Genomic DNA, 19,428 nt, shown 5'->3' with positions numbered 1-19,428 from the left:
TTGAGATGATTATATGGGCTTTCTTTTTGTTCTGTCAATATGGGAAATTGCTTTGATTGATATTTGAATGTTTAATCGATATTGGTTCCCCAGGATAAACCCCATTTGGTCATGTTGTATTATCCTTTTTATATATTGCTGAATTTGTGTTGCTGATACTTTGTTGAGGACTTTTAAGTCTGATTCATGAGAGCTATTGGTCTGTAGTTTTCTTGTGATGCTTCTGCTTTTAGTGTCATGGTAATGCTGGCCTCAGAAATAAATTGGGAAGTGTTTCTTCTTTATCTTTTTTTTCTGAAAGAGATGTTTTAGAATTGGTTATTTCTCCTTTAAGTGATTAAATGTTTGGCAGAATTTGCCAGTAAAAGCATTGGGGCCTGAAGTTTTGTGAGAAGGATTTTCACTACAGTTTCAAGGTCTTCGGTTGATACAGGGTTCTTCAGGTTATCTACTTCTTGGATGACGTTTGATTTGTCTATTTCTTCTAAGTTGTCAAATTTATTGGCATCAAGTTGGTTATATTTCCTTGTTATCTTCTTAATAGATCCTGTTGGATCTGTAGTGATGTACCTTCTCTCATTCCTGATATTGGTAACATGTGTCCTCTTTCTTCTAGAAGAGTCCTGGAGGTTTATCCTACGTTACTGATCTTTATCAAGGTCTTTGGTTTTATTGATTCTTCTCTACTGTTTATCCATTTTCTGTCTCATTGGTTTCTTTTTCTTTTTTTTTTTTTCTTTTTGAGATAGTTTCACTCTTGTTGCACAGGCTAGAGTGCAATGGTGTGATCTTGGGTCACTGCAACCTCTGCCTCCCTGGTTCAAGTGATTCTCCTGCCCCAGCCTCTCATGTAGCTGGGATTACAGATGTGAGGCACCACACCCAGCTAATTTTGTATTTTTAGTAGAGACAGGGTTTCCCCATGTTGGTCAGGCTGGTCTCGAACTCCTGACCTCAAGTGATCCACCTGCCTCGGACTCCCAAAGTGCTGGGATTACAGTTGTGAGCCACCGCACCTGGTCTGTCTCATTGATTTCTGCTCATAAGTTTATTATTTCTTTCCTTCTCCTTACTTTAGGATTAATTTGATTTTCTTTTAATTTTTTCTTAAAGGCAAAGCTCAGATCATTGATATTAGGCCTTTTAAACATTTTTAAGTACATTATTTACTATAAATTTTCCTCTTAGCTCTGCTTTTGCTGCATACCACTAATTTCAGTATACTATTGTTCTACTTTATTTCACTTCAAAATATATTGTAATTTCCCTGGTGACTTATTCTTTGATTCATGAGTTTTTAAGAAGTGGGTTGTTTTATTGTTTAGTTTCCAAATACTAGAATATTCTAGATATCATCCTGTTACTGATTTCTAGTTTAATCCCATTGTCAGAGAATATGCCTTGTATAATTTCAGTTTTTTAATTGGTTGACATCTTTTTAATGGCATAGAATGTGATCTACATTAATATCACATTTAAAAAGAATGTGTGTCCTGCCTTTGTAGGGTAGATGTTCCGTAAATGTCAGGCAAAGCTGGTTGATCATGTTGTTGAAGTCTTCTGTTTACTGACTTTCTGTTAGTTTGTTCTATCAGTTATGTAAAAGTGTTTTCATTGCTGTAATGAATGGCCCATATGTGCCGTCATTTGCATACATGTACAGGTATAGCAGTAAGATAAATTCACATAAGTGGGTGGCTTGCTCAAAGGGTAGATTTGTACTTTTCAGAGAAATTGTCAAATTGTTCTCTGTACAGGTTGGACCATTTTGCACTGCCACCAGAATTGTATGAGAGACTGTTTTCTCATAGCCTTGTAATATTTTTGGTTAGATAAAAAGGATCTTACTATAGTTTTGGCTTTCATTTCTTTTATGAACATTTGAGCCTTTTTCATATGTTTAAAATTTATGTTATTTTTAACTGTCTCTCACATATATCTTTGTCCATTTTCTCTTTGTTGGTCTTTTTCCTCTAGATTTCCATGAGCCCTTTCTATAGTAAGGAGATTAACCCTTTGTGATAACCCTTTTCCTAGTTTGTATTTGATCTTTCCCCTGAATATGTTTTAACTTCTCTCTAGTCAAGTATATCAATCTTTTATGGCTTTGCTACTACAAGATGTTGAAGGAGTTTGCCAGCATGGACAAAATTTATGTGGAGTTTACCTTTAATGTACATTTATACTTGGCTTTGAATGAGTGGCTAATTTCCTTAAACCTTTTTGTCATAATCTTCCATCAATCAGTGAAGATTCAACTGTGAGAAATTATAGAGATGCAGTGCTGGTAACAGCAGGAACTGAATGCTCAGCAAGGAAATCGCTGTTGCTGTTTTCACGGAGTCCACTGTTGAGGGACATGAGAGATGATGATAAGGCCTTAGATGAGGCGACCTGGTAGAGTTTACAGCTGGGAACAATTCCAGGTCCTGCCACTGCAGAGTGACCCTGGGAAAGTCATTTAGCCTCTCTCCAACTGTTTATGCATCTGTCAGACGCCCACTCTGACAGTGCTGAGAATTCAGTGGCATGGTAGGTGCGGCCGCACCTTGAGAGGAGTCAGTGGTGGAACAGCTTACACGTGTTATGGTTTCTCATCATCAGCCATGTCTCCATGTCTGCTGTGGCTTCCTGACTCTCTGAAAGGAATCTTCTCAGAAACTTCCTTTTATTAAACTTACAGACTGTCTTAGCTTGGGGTGCCAAAGACAAATGTCGTAGACTAGGTGGCTTAAACAACAGGAATTTCTTCTTCACAGTTCTGGAGACTGAAGTCCACAATGAATGTGCCAGCAGAGTCAGCATCTGGTGAGGGATCCTTCCTTGGGTTACAGATGGCTGCCTTCTCACTGTGTCCTCATGTGTCCTTTCCTTGGTGCACGTCGGTGGTGGGGAAAAAGATCTTCTGTTTTCTTATAAGGGTACTAGTCTCATTATGAGGTCCCCCTATGACCTAATCTAACCCTAATTATCTTTCAAAGGCCCCCTCTCCAAATACTATCACATTGGGGTTAGGGCTTCAACATATGAATTTTGTAGGAACACAGACATCTAGTCCATAACAGGGACTGATGTCTTTTTAAACATAGTTTTATAGGTAGAGTCTCACTCTATTGCCCAGGCTGGAGTGCAGTGGCACTATTATAGCTCACTGCAGTCTCAACCTCCTGGCCTCAAGTGATCCACTTGCTTCAGCCTCCTGAGTAGCTGGGGCTACAAGCATGTGCCACCATGCCTGGCTAATATTTATATTTTTTGTAAAGACCAGGTCTCGCTATGTTGCCCAGGCTGGTGTTGAACTCCTGGCTTCAAGTGATCTTCCCGCCTCGGCCTCTCAAAGCACTGGGATTCCAGGCATGAGCTACCATGCCCAGCCAGGTACTGATGTCTTGAGCAGGCTGCTGACTGCATCTCTGTGACATTCTGTTCATGCCAACAGTCAACATGGCAGCCGTGTGGAGAGAGGAGCACATGCACCGCAGGAGAGCCATCTGGGCCTGGGTAGGGTAATCACAGAGCTTTCAGGACATTGAAAACTGGTTTTGGGAGAGGGGCTTTGGCAGGTCTGTGCCAGCCTGGATCCTCCTTGGGTTCCTCCGCAGGGTTCATCTGTTTCTGAGGCAGATCCACTCAGCAGTGGTCAGCTGCAGCCTGCAGCTTTGCGTGACACTCAGAGATGGCCCCAGACTCTGTTCCTCTACAGGGAAAGGTAATTGCTCTCTCAGAGCCAGTCCTAGGAGCAAAGGGTGGCTGGTAGAAATAACCCATGCTCAGAAAAAGCCTGCATTTTGCATCTTGGCTTCTCTACATTAAAAAACTTAGCTTCCCAATACTAATATAGCATTCACTCTGTGCCGGGCCCTGTTTGACCCCATGACACATCCGTATGAAGTTTTTTTTTTTTTTTTTGAGACGGAGTCTCACTCTGTCACCCAGGCTGGAGTGCAGTGGCGCTATCTCAGCTCACTGCAAGCTCCGCCTCCCGGGTTCACACAATTCTCCTGCCTCAGCCTCCCGAGTAGCTAGGACTACAGGCGCCCGCCACCGCGCCCAGCTAATTTTTTGTATTTTTAGTAGAGACGAGGTTTCACTGTGTTAGTCAGGATGGTCTTGATCTCCTGACCTCGTGATCCGCCTGCCTCAGCCTCCCAAAGTGCTAGGATTACAGGCGTGAGCCACCGCGCCCGGCCTCGTATGAAGTTTTATGGTAGGGTTCAGGCAGGGAAGCAAACCCCTCTAAGTGATGCAGAATAGGGGTTTGTGGCAGGGGTGCGACTTTCCACATGGTGGTTGCTGGTGCCGACGTCCTGGTAAAGCGGTTGCCTCTGAGTGTGGTGTTGGTCTGAAGTCAGCAGCCGTGCAGTCAGGAAAGAAGGCTGGGCAAAGAGGAAGGCGCAAGGACAAACTGGCGCCCATGAAGATGGCCTGGACCTGTACGTGACCCTCACTGTCTCAGCCTCCATGACATTGGGCATCCTGCAGAAGAAGCTGGCGCCTTTGCCACAGAGCTATATGCACGCCTGGCTTATGACTCAGCGAAGCTGGAGCGGGGAGATGCAGCAGGAGCGGAGAATCCATGGGCTCGGTGCTGCCCCTCTCTCCCCTGGGCGAGCCCGTGGAGCCACAGAACGTGCCTGGCTGAGCTGCGGCAGCACCGGAGCCGCTTCACCTCCACCTTTCACTCATGCAGATGTCTCTGGGAGTCAGCTTCAACTGGGAACCACGTAGGAAGGAAATTCTGGGCAACGTAGTTCCAGCTGAGCTCTGTGCACGCAGTATATGCAGCCACCGTGAGGGAGTCTGTTATTTTTTTCCACTTTATAGGTAGGACAGTGGAGGGAGGGAGGGGTTAAGTGACCTGCCCAGAGTCACACAGCTAGTAAGTGGGGCTCCCGCTTCAGTGCCTTTGAAGCTGCCACCCAGTGCTTCTACTTTTTTCGCCCCAGGAAGCCCACCCGAGTCCTCCAGGAGCTGGACCTCGGGGCCCTCCGGTCCATTGAGAGCTCCCCCGAGATGAAGCCTCCCAGGTACAGGAAACTTCCCGCATAGCCCCTGGATAGGCCGCGGTGGAGCTCAGTCCTGGTCTCTTGGAAGTTGAAGTTTCTTTATGTTTCACCATGCATACTTATTTCTCGGTGACAAGCTTCCTGTGTCTCTCTTACGAGAATGCTGACCAGGCTTGTCTGGGGCTCACCGTGAGCACCCGATGCGGCTGGCAGGTGGAGGACGTTTGTGTGTGGATCATGTGTTTGGGCCCCTTCACAACAACTCGTACCTTTTACTGCCAGCTGCTGCCAGGGGCTGTAGGCATCCCACTGCCGCTTACAGAGGAGGAACTGAGATCCAAGTGTTTGTTTCCCAGTAAGCCATGGAGTTTAGAGTTGAGCAAAGGCCTGCCTGGCACACGACTGCCACTGGGTCGGCCGAGCCCTGGGTCTGCAGCTCCCTTTAGGAGCTGGAGGAAGGGCTACCAAAGCCATGGGTGGCGTTTCTTGAGCTGCATCTCAGGGTGGGGCAGCACACCCCAGGCCCTGTGCCCTAGGGGCCTAGATGGGGCAAGCACAGATTTTCTCTACCTCTGGAAACTTAGGGAGGAGGGCTTTGCAAACAGCGACTGAATGGAGCCAAAGGGGATTCAGGCATCATGGGATAAGCAAAGTGAGTATTCAGTCTCCAAATCTGAGACCTCAAAGTTCTTGAATTTCCTGACTGCCTCAGTCTCCCAGCCTATGCTTCCTGAGTCCTGTTAGCACCTGGGGCTGTTGACATGCAATTCTTTGGTCATGTGTCTTAGTCAGTTCTAGCTATTATAACAAAACACCACAGACTGGGTGGCTCATAAACCACAGACACTTCCATCTCACAGTTCTGGAGGCTGGGAGTCCAAGACAAGGTGCCAGCAGATTCAGTGCCTGGTGGGGGCCCTTTTCCTGGTTCATGAGATGGTGGCTTCTTCCTGTGTCCTCACATGCGGAGGGGGCAAGCCAGCACTATGGGGCCTCTTTTATAAGGGCACTCATTCCATTAGTGAGGGCTCTGTCCTTGCAGCCTAATCACCTCCCAGAGGCCCCACCTCCTCATACCATCACCCTGGCAATTAGGTTTCCATGTGTGAATTTTGGAGGGACACATACTCAGATTGTAGCATCATGTTCACCTTATTTTCTGTGGGTGCTGTCTCCTGGACTTAGGCTGAGTCCTTCACAAAGAGAGCTTCCATCTGGGGCTCCTGACCCCCTCCCACTGTGTCCCCTGCTGTGTAACCTCTGCATAGGAGGGACTGAAGAGTTGTCAAGAGGCCTGGTTTGGGACGGTCCTTACTGGTCATTTGAGGAGGTAAAACTTCAGTGAGGTGATTACTTTAAATAAGCTTTTAAATGTGAAATAATTTTAGATTAATAGAAGAGTTTTACAGATAGTACAGAGAGTTCCCATATCCCCTCCATCCAGCCTGACCTACTGTTAACATCGCACATGGCCACGGCAAATTAATCTCTACCATGAGATGATGGCACTATTCACAAAAGCCTAGACTTTCTTCTCATGTCCCCGGTTTTCCCACTGATGACCTTTTTGTGTTCCAGGATCCAGTCTGGATGCCATGTTGCATTTACTTGTCACATCTCCTTAAGTCTCCAGTGTGTGACAGTCTCTCGGTCGTTCCTCATGTTTCATGACCTTGACACGTGAGGAGTCGGGTATTTTGTAGACGGTCCCTCCATTTGGGTTTGTTTGATGTTGTTTCGCAGTTAAAATGAGGTTATGGATTTGGGGATGGAACACCGTGGAGGTAAAGTGCCCTTCTTGTCACATCGTATCAGGGGCCACATGTTACCAACACAACTTAATAATGGTGATGTGAACCTTGATCACTTGGCTAAGGTGGTGTCTGCTTGGTTTCTCCATTGGTAAGCTACTGTTTTTCCCTTTCTCTACTCTGTGTTAGATTTGAGTCTGTTAAGTCCAGCCCAAACTCAAGGGCAGGGGATGGGGTGGGGAGATTAATCTCCAACTCTTGGAGGATGGAGTAGCAAAGAATTTGTGAACATAGGTTGCCAAAACCACCACCGTCATTGACCCATGTTTTCGGAGAGATGCTTTGACCCTATACAGATACCCTGTTTCCAGTGAAGTTGCTTTTCAAATGGCTTTGTTCAGTTTTGAACATGATGCAGGCTGTCTCCCTCTTCCCAGGTTCTGACATGAGGTTTGTGAATTTGATTAATAAAATGCATAGGGAGAAGCCGATTTCTTTGCCTATTTATGATGCTGCATCAGAGTTCTGCTGGCCATTGCATTTTAATATTGGGAAATCTGAAGGCTGTGTCTCTTGGGAGTGACACATGGGAGCTTGAAGCAGAAGAGCTGGATGGGCCCCAATGTCAGGAGAATAGTGGTGCTTACTTATTGCATATGGGACTCACTTGTTTGCTTGCGAAGGTAAGGTAACAACTTAGAGGAAGTGTTAAGATAACGTCAGTAGCAGACGATATTTTTAGATGCTATTTTCTCTGCCCATGTCTATGAACTCTCAATTGCCCTGTGTGAATTTAAGGGGAGAAAATTTGGTTTTAAGTAGCTCTGGCCCTAACTGACCCTGTGGCAAATTCAGTTGGCTCTGTTGAAGGATTGTTAGGCCGGTGGTGTGTTTACGTGTTCCAAAATTCTCAGTCAACTGCTTGGTGAGTTATCTGTGGAAAATTCTATATAGAAGATGCTGTTCTTAGCATTCTGACCAACTCTGTTATTGATCTATGACTGCTACTCATTTTAGCAGAATAGTGGGGAGGTCAATCTCCTACAGGAAAATAAATACGTAATGGTTTTTTAAGTAAATATAAATTGGGATTATCTGTTTTTGAGCATCTTTTCCAATTCCTGGTGACACATAACTGAGGTGTGAAAGCATGCAGTATACCCCCACCTGGTGGCAGCACACCTGACTATTTGTACTTGGAACAAGGCTGATCTGTAAGGCAAGTGGGTTGCAGATGATCTGCTCCAGCAGGAGGTGAACTGTTGAAATCTGGAACTTTCTCTTGCAGGACGATTTCCTGTTCAGCGTCTCCATTTTAAGTGGGATTCTTTGCAGCATCCTGGCCGTGTTGAAGTTCATGCTGGGGAAGGTTCTGACCAGTAGAGCACTCATAACAGATGGTGAGTAAGGCCAGGGTGCCTAATCTCTGGGGGCTGGGCTCACAGTGGAGGAAGATGCTGTTTGGGTCTCTTTTAGTTGTTTCCCTTGCTGGAGAACTCAATAATTTGGAATCCATTTCTCACTCTCCTACCCGCCTCAAGTTGTTTAATGATTCTCAGAGCTCCCATATCAGGGCAGATATCCTGTGCCCTGGGAATTCAATAAACTCTTCATAAATCACCTCCACTCTGACCTCCTAGCAGGGAGGCTTGGGGCTCCCCAGCCTCTTAATCATGAAGCACAAAGGGCTTCCTGGAGTCTTGGGTTTTATGTGCATTGCTCCCCATAAAAAGTAAATGCCTTTTCTGGATTCTATAAATGTTTCCTTTGTGAATTCTCCATGCTTGTTTTTCCGTCCAGCTAGTGGGACACTCACCTGGGAGTTCAGGTTGCAGTTACCAGGTGTCTGCTCTGGGGAAATGACCTGTGTGTTCTCTGCTTAGAATCTCAACCAGCTAGAAAAGTCTGTGTGTGTCCCTGTGGGACAGGAGGAACTTTCTTTATGACCTTTGGGATGACAGAGAGGGGTGTGTGAGTGCAGGAAAAGTATGTTTCAGGCCCCAGACTCGCTGATATCACTGATGTGTAGACAAGAAACTTGACAAGCAGTGCCTCCTGGACATGTTGCTTTGATTTATTCCTGGGCATGTGCGGAGCCCAGGGGTCAGGTCAAAGGGCAAAAGTCTTGTGGGTTGGTGGGTTGGTGGGTGCATCTGCACAAAATAGAGCAGAAATATGTGGATTCTTTTTTAAAAAGTTTATATATATGTGTCTGTATATGTATATATGTACACACAAACAAACATGTTTTATGTTATACACACGTGTGTGTGTATGTGTATATATATATATTTTTTGTATTGTTTTGTTTTGTTTTTGTTTTTGTTTTTTTTTAAAGATGCGGACTCACCATGTTGTTGCCCAGGCTGGTCTCAAACTCCTGAGCTCAGGCAGTCCTCCCACCTCGGCCTCCCAAAGTGCTGGGATTACAGGTGTGAGCCACCGTGCCCGGGTAGATTATTTTTTTAAGAAATACTTCCTTGTCCGAAACTCTCAAGGCTCTTTTGTGTGTGAAGTGTGGAGTGCAGACATGCATGGTGACAGTGACAGTTGTGGGGCCCTTCTCACCCGCAGGACGGAGCATGGTGACATGGCATGGGCTCCTTGTCTTAGCCGATGTTGACCTGCTGGGTGCAGAGCTGAGCTTTGCACAGTGGGCAGGGACATGGGAAGCCAAAGTGACGTTTCCACCCTGGGACAGAGCTCTGGCCCAAGAATCCATCTGCAGAGGTGGTGGGACTGTCGACAGGTGGTGGGACTGTTGGCAGATGTGACGGCAGTTCTAGGGGGTGAGGGTGGGGGTGTGGGCTGGTTGTCCTTGTTGGGGAGCCAGGAGTCCCTGTGCCAACCGCCTGCTCCCACTCCTCCTCCTGAGTCTGCAACACGGTCTCTTGGGAAGGCAAGAGGACGCCCCCAGCTTTTCACCCATGGCTACCCTCGGAAGAGCGTCACCCGTGTGCATGGATGTGCATGGGGTTCCTTTGAACAGGCCTGAAGATGTTGGGGGTTACAGGACCTGACATCCTGACTGCAAAATCCCAGACCCCAGATACTCATCAGTTGACCACTACCAGGCTGGCAGCACTGAAATTGCTTGGGGTGTTTGCTGAAAACACAGATTCCTGGGCCCACCCCGAAGATTCTAACTCCAGGGGATTGAATTGGGGCCTGGGAACTGATGCCAGCCCCCCCAGTCTATGTGGTGCACACTAAGGTTTGGTGCTGCCCCTGTGCCTGCCCCAGGGGCCAAGTACAGCATCTCCCCAGGGAAGGTGGCCCCTGCTGTGTCCAGCACTCCTGCATGCCATGTGACCAGCAGCTCAGAGTCCCTCCTAAAGTCGCCCCGACCAGCAGGGCCTGCTGTTGGTTTCTGCCCTTGTGAGATGCCACCTTGCTCCTGGGGTTGAGGAAGCCTTTAGTTCATATGAAACCAAACCTACTTAGATGGTAAAAGCAGTTTAAAATGGCGAGAGGATTGACTACCTTGACTGCCTGGGTTAAGACTGCCTCTTTCCTGTGCAGCTTTAAGCAGCGCTAAGGCCCCTCATGTGCAACAGGCAGGCAGGACCCCCTTCCTCAAGCTCCAGATGAAGCCCTGGGTTGCTGCCTCCTGCCAGGCTGGGAGAAGTCGGGATCCTGCTGCCGTCAGGTCCTGGGTTTGATGCTGTTGGAGCGTGAAGTTGCAGTAACACCGGATCAGCGGGGTTTTACACTCTGTTAGGTGCCGCACTGGCTGGGGAAACCAGCTCCAAAGCTGAGCCTCCCTTTCCAGTTTCTGCCTTATTGCTGTGAGGCATCCTGCCCTGATCCCCAAAACGTGGTTGCAACTCAGCCAAGCAACCCCTCTGCTATAAATACACAGGTCTTTCTAGCACAGCCGGATCTAAAGAACTTGCAGTTCAGCCTCCTGAGAATGACACAGCATACTGAGGCCACAGCCTGGGCTTCTGGGGTCTCCGTCACCCACTGAGACATTGTAGAATTATAGTCAGCTTGTGTCAAGTTGACCCTAATACATTGTCCTGCAAGACCTGGGTTCATCTGCATGGCCTTCCCTGTCTGGGGCAGACCTGGGATTTGGGGTAGGGAGTTCACCCACTGGGATTTTTGTAGTCTGCTGCTTTGTGGTCTGCAAAATCAAATGCCTTCCTTGGCCATGGAACCCTTCTTTCCTTAGGGATGAGCGTAGCCAGGACACTGGGTGGGTTCTGTGCTGAGAGCCGAGGGATGAGTGGGCCCTGGCCAGGGGTTTGGGTTGGGACCTCCAGCTGCCTTAGAGGTCCCTTTACGTGGTTCTGAGGGCCACACTCTGGCCCAGCCCTGTAGGGATGCAGAGTGGAGGCCTGGCTGGCCTCGGCTTCCCTCAGCTGTGTGTGCTGCCCACCTGCCCTGCAATGTCTCCTCACCTGGAACAGGAGGGAAGGGCAGGAGCCTCTGGGGTAGGCAGTGTGGGTCCGAACAGCTTTGTGGGCTCCCAGTGGTGAGTCCATAGCAGGCAGCTCCTCGGCTGGTTCCCAGGCAGGCTGTCAAGTCCCTCTGGCTCGCAGATCTGTGGGATCTTTATCCACCTCACTGACCGCAGTTGGGGTACAGGAAACCTCATTCGCCGGACACCTGGCTGTGGATCCAGCAGTCAGAGCCCCAGCAGGAGTCCCTGGCCCCACCCTGCCCATGACCATGGGACTTGACCCCCCTCCTCAGAACACTGGCCCTGTGACTTGGTTGGTGCTGTTTCCTAACATAGATATTCCAGATACATGATCTCGGTCTAGGCTTCACTGTTCTGGCTTTCATCATGTTATGTGGTGTACAGAGGAGAACAACAATAAGGCTGCTTTTCTAATGAAACAACTTCTGACTCTGGTTTGCGCACATGAATCCATCACACACGTAAGCAGTATTTCCACCATACTTGTGAACCAGGGAGGAGGTCATTACAAAGAAAAGTAGGGGGTTTGGGTGAAAACAGTCTCATAATCAGGCGAAGAGTGGGGAAGAGCCGTCCTTCAGGCGGAGGGAGTCCGAGTGAGGAAGGGGCATGGGGGAGTCCCTTCCTTACTTGGAAGTGGGGGGACAGAGCATGGCAGGGCTTGAGGTCTAGGGCGGGATTTGGAATATTTTGCCAAATGTTGAAACAGGTAGGGTGACATGAGTGCTGTTTTCTGCAGAGCCCTCTGGTCATTGGTGGTGGGGAGCAGAGTCGAGGGAGCCGGGAGCTGAGCAGAGGGAGGCCTGGGGAGTGGAGGGGATGGCAGCTTGGATAGGGTGAAGGAGAGGGTATGGGAAGTGGTGGGGTAGGTATAGAATGGTCAGCGTGGGGATGAATCGGCTGAGTGGGTTTAATGAGAGAGAGAGACAGAGAGCAGAGGCAATGCCCCCCGCCCCCGAGCCTGTTCCCAGGGGGCCCTGTGCTCTGTGGCCCTTCGATCCCCTGCTAGGTGGGTGTGTTGCCGGCAAAACATGCAGCAGTAATTACAGCCTCCTGCTAATTGTACTATCTGGGATCTGGGCTTCTTACATTCATTGATTAGCAGAACTAGGGAGCGATCTGTAATTATCTTCTCTGTTCTTTCCTCACTTTGGAAGGTGGGCGGGCAGGATGGGCTCAGGGAGCCATGGCTGTCATGAACGTTGGGGGTTCCCTGAGGCTGCCAGCCAGGCTGTGGCAGAGCCAAGCATCCCCTTTGTGGGAGAGGGCCGGCTTCCCCTGTCACCTGACGGCGGCTGGGTCCCAACACGGAGCCAGGCTGAAGTGGGCCAGGCTGATGATGCCAGCTCACTTGTTGCTGGGGTGTCCTTACAGCTGGGAGGCAGATCTTCAGGGAAAGGGACAGCAGGGTGTGGCCGATGGAGATGATGGGGAAATTCCAGACTTCCCCGCTTCACCCTGTGCGGTGCAGTGAATCTGGTCTGATCTGGTTTGTGGCTTTGGATGTGTTGTCATCATGGGTTTGTTGCTATTGGGACTGGGCTGAAGCTTGCTTTGTACTACGGTAATGTGATTTTGTACAACAAACACACACTACAAATCAGAGGAAGAGCATGAGAGGGCACCGGGGGAGTGCTCTGGATGAGGGGCACAGCTTCAGTCCTACAGGAACAGCTGGGGCAAATCTAGAAGCCCCTCTGAAACAGGGGCCTGCTGTCTTCTCCTGCTCATATCCAATTCTCAAATACCCCATCTATGATGATCTTTCAAGCACACAAGAAACTTTTAAATTAGAATATTCTGCATACAATGAATGTTTTTAACTACACAGATCCTGATCCAGTTGGCAAAGCCAGACTGGTGGAGCTCTAATCAGGATGGCCTCAGCCATCATTTTGTGCCATTGTATGCTCCTAAACTGATAACATTTCTGCGTTAGAGCGGATCTGTGGTTGCAACTGTGGGGACAGGGCCAAGCTCATGGGGCTGGCACTGCAGAGGGGAGTGACGGCAGGGCCTGCCTGCTGGGCTGGTGCGGGCTGGAGGCTCAGGGCTCTTCATGTGGAATGATGGATTGGGAAGGCCCTAACATTCGGAGCAAAGTGGCAGGTGGCCACCGACTCGGTCCCTAGTCTCTGTGTGCTTGATCCAGCATCCTCAGGCAGACTCTCAAGAAGTGAAGCTGAAATGAGTCAGGCTCTGTCATCACAAAAGGTGAGCCGAGCTGGGCAAGGCAGAGTCTCCTCCTAGAAGAAGCAGCGAACAGGTGCCCCTGCCACCAGCCTCTCAGCTGTGGGGTGTCGGGGAGCACCTGGCGGACCTGCTGTCAGGAATAGCAAGCTGGGCCGGCCTTGGTGCTGGCTGGCAGAGCGGGTGACTTGGTGGAGCTGAGCAGACATCTAGTGGCTGTCTGGGGAACCTCACGCTTTTGCCTCTTTTCTGAGCAGCACCTGGCTTGGGCTTCCTTCTCCTGGGGTGACTGTCTGCGGGAGCCAGGCAGGGGTGGCGCTCAGGCTGGGCCCGTGCCTGCCTGCCTGCCTACTTCCTCCTTCGTGTGGTCACTTGTTAATGCAGCGGTCATTTGCACCCCTGATGAATGCCGGGCCCTGTCCTGGGACTTCGAATACTGCAAGGAGAGACAAAGTTCCTGTCCTTAAGCCTAGGTTTCCAGTGAGAGGAGCGGGTCTGTTAAAATGGCAAAGCTCGCCTGTTAGCTGGAGGCAGGAGGGAGTGGTGGGTGGAGGGGAGGAAGTTTAGGGGCTGAGGGCTGAGGACAGGGTTGGGAGGGAGGCCCTGGGTGACGGTGACAAGCCCAGTGGCCCTGAGGGGAGGGCAGGATGGCTGTTGCAGGGTTGTGTGGCTGGATGTGAGGGGTCTGGTGGGATTTGAGCCCGTGACGGGGGCTTTCCTGCGGGAGAGTCTGGCTGCTGCTCACTGTCAGAGGGTCCCCCTGGCTGTGGCGGGGTACAGGGAGAGCCACAGGTGGCCAGGACAGAGCAGGGATCAGCGGGGAGAGTGAGAATGAGTCGGGGGTGGGGGTAACATCTGGCAAGGGGCTCGAGGGGCAGGTTGGTGGTGTAAGAGAAGACGGGCTCCTAGAATCTTGGCCTCTGCAGCTGGTGGCCCCATCTACAGAGCATGCAGTGGAGGGTGAGGCGGCGCTCAGGGCTTTGTCATGGCTGTGGTCAGTCTGAGATGCTTCCATGAGGAGCCTGTGCCTGAGGTCAAAGGTCAGGACAAAAGCTGGGAATTGAGGGGAGCAGGGCTCATGGATTGGCAGAGGGCCAGCTCAGAGGACAGAGCCTGGGACACTCAGGTGGGGATGCAGGGGAGGACCCAGCAAAGGGGACAGGAGGAGCCTTGGGGGGCGTGTGAGGCTAGGGATTGACCCCCACCGAAAAGGGGCCTGTCACCACTGCAGGTAGCAGGATGAGGATGACTGACTTTGGGAAGGGCTGGGGGAGGAGGGAACCCGGGCAGAAGGGAGGTGTGAGCGTGGAGGCAGCAGGCAGACTCTTCTGCGGGTTTTTTGAAGGCCAGTAGGAGATGGGGAAGGCGTGGGGTCGAAGAAGAGTTCACTGGGGATGGGAAGGTGGGTTAATCCCAGTAGGAGCGATCCAATCCAATCTGGGAAGGAGGGAGGGAGGAGCATCGCAAGAACCAGCCCTTGTTCCTGTTACAGGAACAGTTACAGGTGGGTGGTGGATGTGATGTGGGGAATATGAGGTATCCTCGACCAAACCTAGGTGTCCTGAGCACAGGGGAGAGAAGGGCGTGCCACCAAGTGCGTCACAGGGCCCAGGCCAGTCCCTGGGGTGCCCTTGCAGGTCCGCGGTTCATCTTCCATTCCTGTGAGCGGCCACTGGATCCCCTGCCTTGGATCCTAAGTAGATTTGCTCAGGTCACCCCTGCCTGGCAATCTTCTTCTGCCCCAGGGGAAGCCGGGCCTGGCGTGGGAGGTTACGGGCCTGCACAAACCTACCAGCAGGGCCTCCTTGGGCAGCGTGAACCTGGAGCTTCTCTTGGGGCCACCAGTGTGTTGGGGCAGGGGAGGAGCTGGTGTCCTTCGTGGGGAGACCCTAGAAGCTACCTTAAGCCATTCCCTTCCCTTCCCATGTGGCCTTTGACAGCTCTGGTAAAGTAGAAGTATCACATGTAAGCTGGGAGCCCCAGTGGGCTGCTGTGTGAAAGGAGATGGCAGTCACTATCTAGTAGCTCCAGTTCTGTTGTTATGGCCATTTCTCCAACCATGTAGCCAATACTTTGCAAAAAACTTAGTATAATAGACTTTACATTTCTCTTCTGGAGGGAAAGGAAAAAACCTCAGGTTACTTAGAGGAGACTCGGGAGGGAAAGGATGCAGGTTGGGGTAGAATCCCAGCCCTTCTCAATCTGGATAACCTCCATGAATGTATTTAACCTCATTCTTAGTTTTCTCATCGGAAAGCAGGGATGATGATGATAATGTGACGTCACACGATTGAGAAAGTTTATAGGTAACCACACGTCCTGAACACCCAACTCGGAATCTGGCCCAGCAGACACTCAGATATGAGTCCCCAAGTATTTGAATGTCTACTGTGAGCCTGGAACTGTCCTGGGGACTGTGGACTCAACAGAAAACCACACCCCTGCCTCTAGGAGGTTTGCGTTCTAGCGGGCACGGGCGAGACCAGCTATAAACCACATACGGCGTCAGTTCCCAGAAGAGAAATAAAGCAGGTACAGAATGATGGTGGGGGTGACGGCTCTATTCTGGGAGGTATCTGGTGACATTTGAGCAGAGACTTGATGGGCCCAGGTGGTGGCTATCACTCGTGAGAGCTTTGGGCATCATTCCTTCCAGCACATGCTCCAGTTACGTGGAGGCAGGACTGGCATTTGGGTGATTTTCTTGGATTGCTTGGCACTGCCATCTAGCCTCTCTCCACTTCCTTTGCAGGGTTTAACTCCCTCGTGGGTGGCGTGATGGGCTTCTCCATTCTTCTGAGTGCGGAAGTGTTCAAGCATGACTCGGCGGTCTGGTACCTGGACGGCAGCATAGGCGTTCTGATCGGCCTCACCATATTTGCCTATGGGGTCAAGTAGGTTCTTGTGCTTTCCTGTTTGCTTTTCTGGCAGCTAGGAGTGTCCCTTTTCCACCGCCTTCCCCAGTCAGGAAATGACAGGCTTCTGAAGGTCATATTTTGTACCTGTGCCCCTCCTGAGCCTGACCAGTGTCAGGTGACTGGAAAAGTACCCAGCAGGGGTCAGATATCCTTGGGGCTGGCACAGAAGTGAGGCAGGGACAAGAGGTATCAGGTCTTTAAGCCACAAAGGCACTCCTTGATTTCCGTCTGATGCCTTTAGGACCCTTCGTGTCCTGACATCTATGCTCCTTCCTCTCTGACAGTCTTCATGATGCCCCAGGGAAGCACCTTTGTGTGGTTTCCTCACAAGTGGAGCCCCTCCTGCCACAAATGGGGGATGCAACAGTGTGCTGGCCAGAGGCCGCATCCCTAGCCTTAGAGAATTTCTTGCAAAAGGGGACTAGTCAGTGCAGAAAGGCCGTGCTGGCATCACTGACACGGACTTCAGCACCCAGGCTGGAGCTGGCCTTTCAGAGAACCATTTCTAAAGGGTGCTCTGCTTTTAAATGTTAAAATGCTTCCATTGCTCAAGGAAAGGTGGTAGGATGGCTATCATCAAAAAGAGGGAAAACTGCCAGCGTCGGTGAGGGCATGGCGGAAGTGGAACCCTCATCCATGGCTGTGGGAATGGACGATGGTGCTGCCATGGACGCAGAGTTACCATTCGCCCCAGCACTTCCAATCCTTGGTATACACTGCAGGAGGATGGAAACAAACCTCCACACCGAAAGTTGTCCATGAAATTCACAGCAGAGTTATCCACAATAGGCAAAACGCAGAAGCAACACAATTGTCCATTAACAGATGAATGGATAAATGTGGTAGATCTGTGCAGTGGACTCTTATTCAGCCCCCAAAAAGGAATGAAGTGCTAATACTCGCTCCAACATAGATGGACCTCAAATATTATGAAGGAAGTCACAAAAGGCCACTTGTTACGTGATTTTGTTTATATAAAATATCAATAGGCAAATCCATAGAGGCCAGAAGGGAGGGTACTTCTCGTCAGGCGTGGGGAGGATGGGGATTGAATGGTACAGTGGACATGGGGTTTCTGAGATAACACAAATGGATGAATATACTAAAAACCACCGAGTCACATAGGGTGAATTTTATGGTATGTGAATTATCTCAGGAAAAAAAAAAAAAGAAAATACGCTTCCCCAAGCTCTCCAGCCCCATGCCATGGAGGTGACCTTGTCTGTCTTCGTCTTTGCAGACTCCTCATCGACATGGTGCCGAGGGTGAGGCAGACACGTCACTACGAGATGTTTGAGTGAAGGGGGGCCAGCATCCGCATGAGACCATCGAGATGAGGAGTTTCCACATAGGCAAAGGGTGCCAATATTTAACTGAACATCTGGTTTCTTTTTGGAAGTTTTCTTTCACATGGTTTGTCATTACAAGACAAGGTCTGCCCAGCCAGGTGGATCTACCTTGCCCCCATCACCTGCCGCCCCCATCAAACATGTTGGGACAATGCCCATAGGAATGGACCTCCTTCCCCGTCTCCAGCTGGGACTGGCATTTTTTAGTCTCTGGAGTATGATGGTTCTCATGGGTAGGATGAGATCTTTGGCAGAAAGGTCTTTGGTGGTGCTCTGAGCCTGCGCTGCATAGGACTGAGCAGACCCACCTCCTCCAGCTTGGGTGGCCCTGCCACTCCTGGTTCCAAGTCTCTCCTTTCCTGGCAGGTCTTAAGGGAAGATTGTACCCCACACCCTTTACATACCCAGAATCATCAGTATGTCACTTCCTAATTTCTATCATCAGTGTATCTCATTAGTTTCATACTGTTTTACTAATCCTAAATCTAAACAGATTTGCTCAAAAGGAGACCATTCTATTTTTTAAAGTACTTAGTGATATACGTATAAGCTTTGCATGGACAAATTAAATAAGCACATTGACCTTTTCTTGTACATTCAGAACCTGAACATCCATGTGAAAACTGGGTCCATTTTTGAGAGATGTGAAACTACAGTTTATTTGTAATAAATAAATATAATCTATCCGTATATGCATATATCTATATGCTGTGTTAAGTGGTAATGGTACATTACAGTCTGTGAGAGATGGATCGCTCCCTCTGTAAGGAACAAGACATTCTCAGCTGATGTCACGGTAGGTTTAGATTCTGTAGAGTGTTCCCCAACCCGCACCGTTCTGTACCTCTCACACCACTGCTTGCCCAGGCAGTAGTGGCTGACCAATAAAGACCTTTACCTGTTTTGTATGGCATGGGAAGGCAATCTTTGGCAGTCGTCACCGTGCGGCACCAACACATGGGGAGACCCGTCATGGGCAGGTTTTCCGCTGTGGCTGAAGGATGACCTGGGAGGGGAAGCTTGTGCCTAGGGGTGCTGAACGTGGAGACCCTGAAGGACTGTGGCGCAGGCCGCCCTCTCTGACCACTCAGGTAGGGGCCACACACTCACCTGGCACCTGGAGCTGAGGGACAGCTGCTCCATGGCCTTGCTGCAGCTTTGGGGCCCTGTCTGTCTCCCCTCCACGCCGGTGAAGGGAGTTTGTTCTGTGAGGTCATGGAACCTTGGTCCAGTACCATGCTTTCAGGTTGCTTCCCCAGCAGTACTGAGGAATACGTTAAGGGATGTTAATATGTAACATGAACTAAAGAAAGATTGGGAAGTGTAGGAGCCTGTAGGTTTCTCTTCTGCTGGTTTTCTCGTTGTGTCTGTCTAATATACATCATGGAAGCTCAGGGAGGGGAAGCGACACTGGTAGCGTTGCCCAAATGCAGGCACTCGGCTTTCCCTTGTGTGCTAACATGCTATGTGAACTGTGTGGGGTGTCCATTTTGGGCCGTAGCCAGGAGGCCCGCCAGCTTCAGAGAGGCCATGCAGATGAGGGCCAGTGTCATCTGCAGACAAACTGTTGGGTGGGGCATGGACTAACCTTCCCTGTCTCCAGGGCATTTGCCTAACCAGCTGCTCATGGCTCACTGCTTCCTGGCTCAAAAGCTGCTCTTGAAAGGGAGAAATCTGTTCTAGGTCCAATGGTCGCTGGTGCTCAGCCCCCTATAGAGCTATTTTTATTAGCTCATTCTTAAAGATTTTCCTCAAAATCTAGCAGTTCACTTTCTAATTGAATTT

At 49.8% G+C, this 19,428-nt stretch overlaps 1 protein-coding gene across 2 annotated transcripts in view; it reads left to right on the top strand.

Moving 5' to 3' along the window:
• The window catches only part of TMEM163 (transmembrane protein 163), a 254,663-nt gene extending 236,107 nt beyond the window's left edge, over window positions 1-18,556 (top strand). Inside the window, exons 6-8 of one of the 2 annotated variants that reach the window (XM_515803.7) lie at window positions 8,046-8,157; window positions 16,129-16,270; window positions 17,535-18,556. In XM_515803.7, the coding sequence (XP_515803.2) occupies window positions 8,046-8,157; window positions 16,129-16,270; window positions 17,535-17,595 (315 nt within the window). In that variant the 3' untranslated portion in view covers window positions 17,596-18,556. Of the gene's footprint in view, window positions 1-8,045; window positions 8,158-15,617; window positions 15,774-16,128; window positions 16,271-17,534 lie in introns of those variants that run through there. The other variant, XM_063791120.1, reaches the window with a different exon arrangement.
• Window positions 18,557-19,428: the final 872 nt, after the last annotated feature.

The sequence above is a fragment of the Pan troglodytes genome, chromosome 13 (assembly GCF_028858775.2).
Source record: "Pan troglodytes isolate AG18354 chromosome 13, NHGRI_mPanTro3-v2.0_pri, whole genome shotgun sequence".
NCBI classification, from domain to species: Eukaryota; Metazoa; Chordata; class Mammalia; order Primates; family Hominidae; genus Pan; species Pan troglodytes.
This window is presented reverse-complemented; position numbering and strand designations above follow the sequence as displayed.